This window comes from Echinops telfairi, unplaced genomic scaffold, assembly GCF_000313985.2.
Source record: "Echinops telfairi isolate 266 unplaced genomic scaffold, ASM31398v2 ScPeMD7_28;HRSCAF=97, whole genome shotgun sequence".
Lineage (NCBI taxonomy): Eukaryota > Metazoa > Chordata > Mammalia > Afrosoricida > Tenrecidae > Echinops > Echinops telfairi.
This window is the reverse complement of record NW_022103925.1, coordinates 4,023,159-4,028,794: the sequence shown is the minus strand read 5'-3', so window position 1 is coordinate 4,028,794 and position 5,636 is coordinate 4,023,159. Positions and strand designations below refer to the sequence as shown.

The 5,636-nt window shown below is 62.3% G+C and overlaps 1 protein-coding gene across 1 annotated transcript in view; it reads left to right on the top strand.

The window, feature by feature from the left end:
* Nucleotides 1-5,053, top strand: part of PCGF3 (polycomb group ring finger 3) — a 9,275-nt gene extending 4,222 nt beyond the window's left edge. The window contains exons 2-6 of the mRNA XM_013007830.2: nucleotides 170-280; nucleotides 1,110-1,198; nucleotides 1,789-1,926; nucleotides 3,582-3,662; nucleotides 4,524-5,053. Coding sequence (XP_012863284.2) covers nucleotides 170-280; nucleotides 1,110-1,198; nucleotides 1,789-1,926; nucleotides 3,582-3,662; nucleotides 4,524-4,571 — 467 coding nt within the window. The 3' untranslated portion in view covers nucleotides 4,572-5,053. The remainder of the gene's footprint in view (nucleotides 1-169; nucleotides 281-1,109; nucleotides 1,199-1,788; nucleotides 1,927-3,581; nucleotides 3,663-4,523) is intronic.
* The last annotated feature ends 583 nt before the right edge of the window (nucleotides 5,054-5,636 follow it).

Below are 5,636 nucleotides of genomic sequence, written 5' to 3'. Positions count from 1 at the left end.
GTCTGCCCTGCACCCGGGCCATGGGGTGGGGCAGACGCCGCAGAGCTGAGAAGGGGTCATGTGTCCACGGTGCTCACAGCCCGTGCCGGTTGCCGGCGCCGCTCTTCGCGGCTTCCCCGGGGCGCAATGGCCAGGACCAGACTGAGGTGGACGTGTTCATTTTCCGCAGCGGAGATGAGGAAGCAGAGGGAGTTCTACCACAAGCTCGGCATGGAGGTGCCTGGGGACGTCAAGGGGGAGACGTGCTCCGTGAAGCAGCACGTAGATTCCCATCGGAACGGTGAGTGCCAGTGAGACGCAGGCACTCGCCGGCGCCATCCCTGCACCTGCAAGCCCTCTGCTCTGTGGGGACCCTTTGAAGGAGCGCGAGGGGAGGTTACGGTGACCTGCGTGTTCCCCAAGCCCCTTGGCCCCAGGGGATCCGGGGGGGTGCACGGGGGACCTCTGTGCTCAAGTGGTGCCCTTGTCTCACACCAACTCAGGGACAATCCACTGGTTGGGCGGGGACAGGGAGGCCAGGAGGATCCCTCAGAGTGCCTGGAACTGGGGTCCCCGTGGAGATGGGCTACGGGGAGAGGCACAGAGAGAGTTGACGGCGGCTTAAGCCATTCCACCTGTGTGACCGTGACGTGCCAGCTCCCTGGTGGTTTGGGGATAGTGGATGGTGTTTGTGTGGCGTGCCCTAGCTGTACCGGAGTCTGGGGGGCTGTGCACGTTCCCAAGCATTGCCTGTCTGCCCCGGGTGTTGCTAGCCCTCAGGAGACTGGTGCGGGCAGGTGGACCACCGTTCCCGCCAGCAGCACCTGGAGAGGGGAGGCTGCGGGCAGAAGCCAGGAGCACACCCTTTAAAACGGGGGTCGGGGCCGTTTCAAAGGCGGGCGCGTAAAGAGCCGGCGCATCACACTTGGCTGTACGGGGAGCCAGCATGGAAGGGCATTCGGACCCCTCAGGCGGCTGGCCGGGGGCGGCGTGAGCTCGTCGGTGCCCTGGCACCTGCCGCCACAGCCCTCATCTCCTGGGCCCACCCCTTGTCTGGTGCGCGCACTCGCGCGGGTGCACACCTGCTGCCTGGCCGTTGGCGCCGCCTCACGCGGGCGCTCTGCGCGCAGGTGAAACCAAAGCGGAGGACAGTCCCAACAAGGAGGCGGCCGAGGAGAAGCAGGAGGAGGACAACGACTACCACCGGAGCGACGAGCAGGTGGGCGCGCCGGCCCAGGCGCCTCTGGGTGTTTCGTGACCCCGCCCCCGCCTGGAAAGGAGGGTCCCGGGCACCCCGTATGTGTGTCTCTCTGGGGACAGTCTGCTGACCTGCAGATGCCGAGCCTCGCGCGGGGCCCTCTGCCACTGGCCCCGTTGCTCCGCCCCCTGCGTCTCCCCAGGCCACGCCCTTCCGCCGGCTGCGCCCCCAAGAGCAGCACTTGGGGTGGCGTGGTTTGGTGTAGCTCGGTCTGGAATTTCTTTTTCCTTTTGAACTTGTTCTTGTGGATCGGGCGAAGGGTCACAAAGCTGATCTGTTTCCACGAACAAGCAGACGGTGGACCGACCACATGAGCGTCCATCTCCCCAACCCCCGGAGAGAGGGGTCCCAGGACTGGGGAGGGACTGTGGGTGGGTCCGCGGCGGCCAAGCGCTTCAACCATGGTGCCCCAAGGGCCCTTCCCGCCGGGAGTCCGTGCGTCCTTGGGGGGGTCACCCGGGTGCGGTTCTCCGCCTCCCCCCCCCACTCCCCCTTGTGTCCAGGGCCTGGCAGGGCCCCTGCTAACGAGCCGCCCCGTCTGTCCCTGGAAGGTAAGCATCTGCCTGGAGTGTAACAGCAGCAAACTCCGGGGCTTGAAGCGCAAGTGGATCCGCTGCTCGGCCCAGGCCACCGTCTTACACCTAAAGAAGTTCATCGCCAAAAAGCTGAACCTCTCGTCTTTCAACGAGGTGCGGACGGAGGGGAGGGCACGTGCGCTCGTGTGTGATGATGTGTGTATGTTATGATGTGGTGTGTGCATGTGATGTGTATGCAGTATGTGTGTGACTATGTAGTATGTGCATGTGTGAGATGATGTGTGTGTGGTGTGTGTGATGATGTAGTGTGTGTATGCGTGTGTGTGGTGCTTGTGTGTGTGTGGTGTGTATGGTGTTTGTGTGTTATGATGTGTGTATGTGTTGTGTGTTATGTAGTGTGTGTATGTGATGTGTGTGCATGCATGTGATGATGTAGTATGTGCATGTGTGTGTGATGTGTGTGTGTGCATGTGTGTGTAATGATGTGTGTGTGCGTGTGCGTGTGGTGAGGGCAGCCACTGGCTCGTGGACGCAGAAGGCCTGTGCTGTTGGGCTGTGTCAAGCCTGGAAGGAAACCTCTGAGTCCTGCAGGGTTTTCCCTGCACCACACGGGGCTAGGTCACCGCCGGGGAGAGAGTCGGGAGGAGGCAGGCAAAGCCCTTCTAAAATGCGTTTTCACCCCATCCGGTTCCCAGATGTGCTGAGCCCCTGGACCCCTGCCCTCCCAGCTCGCTGCTCATAAGGAGAGGAGCGGTCTCGGGGGTTGGAGGTGTAAAAGGGTGGGGGGAGCCACGGGGTGAGCACCTCCGTGGCCTGGGGAGGGTCCGCCTGGACCAAGGCTGCCCCCACCCCCCACAGGGCAGCCCCTGATCAATAGAGCCTCCAGGAGGCACACAGCGCCCCAGTGAGATGGGGTACCGCTCCCCCAGGAGCTGTGCAGATTGGGGGCCAGCACGAGGCCACTGTCTGCACCCCCCAATCGCACTATACCGCACCCACCCGGGCAGGTGACTGGGGCCACAGCCCTTGGGTCCTCAGCTTCCACCCTCCAGTCGTGTGGACTCAGAGCAGCCCCACAGGACAGGGTAGACAGAGTGCTCTTGTGGAAGGTAGCCCCATCTTTCTCCTGAGGAGCTCTGGAGCGTGACCTGGGGACCCACGCGGCTCTGCCAGCAGGTTGACCCAGGCCTGGGGGGAGGTCACCCACGATGAGGGGAGCGTGTCTTCACGGCGTGGCTCCCACCAAGGACGTCTTAGAACGTTGTGTCCTCAGCCTGCGTGGCAGGCACAGAGACAGGGCGACTGGGCAGACTCTCAGGATCCTAAAGGCAGGAAAGGGGGGTGGGGTGGAGATGAGAGTTAGGCTTGGCCCGTGGACAAATCACAAATCGTGGCTTCGGGAGTTTGCAGGTGTCGGGAGGGGAGGGGAGCTCAGGCCAGGGAGAGGTCTGCGGTGTGAAGCCGGCGCACTGGTGGGATGGAGGCTGGGCGTGGGTGGTGGTGCTAACGTGGTAGGTAGGACAGAGCCTGGCGAGGGGTGGGGGCAGGGTGCAAGACTAGGCGTTTAGACTGGGCCAGGGGGGCGGTCTCTCAGAGGCTCCTTCACCTGAGCCGTCCCAGACAACCCCTCCTGCCCGTCACTCTCTGCCTGTATCGCCTTTGTGGAGTGAGGCAGGGACCCACGGAGATGCGCCCTCCAGACAACTGGAGAAACGGGAGGCACCAGGGCGCAGTGCCCTCTCAAGCTGGCGTCCCCGGGGTGAGTGGGAGCAGGGCTGGGGCGTCTCTGAGCCGGTCTCCTCCCTCAGCTGGACATCTTATGCAACGAGGAGATCCTGGGCAAGGACCACACCCTCAAGTTCGTCGTTGTCACCCGGTGGAGGTTCAAGGTGAGGCTCGCTGGTCTCCCTCGGTAGGGCCGTGGTGGGCGGAGCACATTCCCTGTCCACCCTGTGGGCAGGCATGCCGTTTGGGGACATTCGTTGTGGTCGTTATGGTCCTCTCGGGGTGCCAGCGCCCCCCACGTCCACACGTCCCCCTCCCCTGCCAGCCTGTGTCTGCGGACAGATGCTGTCCCTTGGTCTCCTCTGACTGGTTGGACTTTATCCGTAGATTCCCTCCCAGTCCAGAACCCTGCAGTCACTGTCCTGCACCCCCAAGGCTCTACCTGGTTTTCGGACTCTTAGCAGAAATGCCCGTCCTGCCCACAAGATGGACACAGGCCATTCGGTGATGGAGGGGGTGGGTGTTAGGGGGTGTCCCTGGGACTTGGTCTTAGCCCCCCTAGGTACAGAGCTCCCTACACAGAGCCAGTGCCCCCCCCCCAAGGTTAAGTACCACATGATAGACTCCTGATATTGTTGCCCGCCCTCCCCCCACCCCAGGAGGGAGACTAAACTGGAAGGGGGCGGGCATCACCGTGTAGCCTCCTCCTTCAGCCCCTGAAGTGGGAGACCAGGTGGATGGTCACCATCTCCAGGCTGCAATCAAGGTTGTGCCAAGGAGAATGACAGTGGAGAGGGCACACACACACACACACACACACACACCAGGCAGGGGAAAGGGGCCCCAAGGGAGGACCCCCGAGAATGTGAGATGAACGTGGTGGGGGCGGCCTGAGCTCGTCTGCCCTGGGCAAGGAGCCCCCCTCCACCTGTGCCTCACCTGCACGCATACCTGTTTCCACGTCCCACCAGCGTGGCCCCTGCGAGTCCCCGCCTGCCTACTCACAGGTCCTGTGTGTTTTGCAGAAAGCCCCGCTGCTACTGCACTACAGACCCAAGATGGACCTGCTCTGAGCGCGGGCCTCGGCCACACCACGGACTCTGCCCGCCCCGGGCACCCCAAGGACCCACCACACGGGGACCAGACTTCTGAATAGAGAATATTTATAACTTTTTGTACGAGAGAGAATTCACGACTCAGCCCGACACTACCAGCACCGTGTTTACAGACGACGAAGACACTTCACAGCCCTCGTCGCCGAGAGCCCCCCTGCCCTGCCTGCGCCGGGCAGCGGCGTGGCCCCCCTGGAAGGAGCGCGTCTCCACACCGACCACCTTTGCTTGCTTTCCAGGTCTTGACCAGAGTCTCCGTTTGTGTCCGTTCGGTCTCCAGGAGTTAGGGTTCACGCCAAGCCTCCAGAACTCCCACATGCTTTGACGGACTCCTTCCTAAGTTATTGGACAAGACCCCTCTTCACGGTGAACCATGCTATTTATGTTGCCTTTAGCCTCCTTGAAGACCTAGAAATTATATAAAAAAATTTAATTTAAAAGTATACCAAAAGAGGTTTCCATGAATGTGCTGAGTCCGCGGTGGTATTTGATTCTCCGCATTGGAACGCGGCAAGCACAGGGCTCCCCGAGCCTGCCTGTGTGCTGGGAGCCACGCCAGGTCCACAATTCTGTGGCAGTGCCCCAAGCTCCTGGGGCCTGCAAGTGGCAGGCCCATCCCCCCCACCCCCACAGCTAGGCACAGCCCAGACAGGGAGGAGGCTCCCCAGCCTCACCCCACACATGAAGCCGCGACAGTAGCATTCACGCCCACTTTCCTGGCCTCCCCGTCCGTCCGCTGGCTCCCCCAGAGGTGGTCTTTACAGGCACGTAGCACTGGTCTGCAGAGCAAGCCTTGTTTTTAAGAATCCCCACTGGCCCCGTGCCATCACCCCCTCCCCAGCCTCAATTTGCTTTGCTGAGAAGAGACAGGGTGCACCTGGTCATGTTTCCCCGGGAGCCTGGTTCGGTAGGTGCTCCTGGAGGGCCCTGCCTGATGCTTTGGGTTTTGAGGGGGCACGGGGGGAGCCAGCACACTTGCATTGATCCCACTGCTGACACCCACGGCTGGCCAACAGCAGGGTCCTG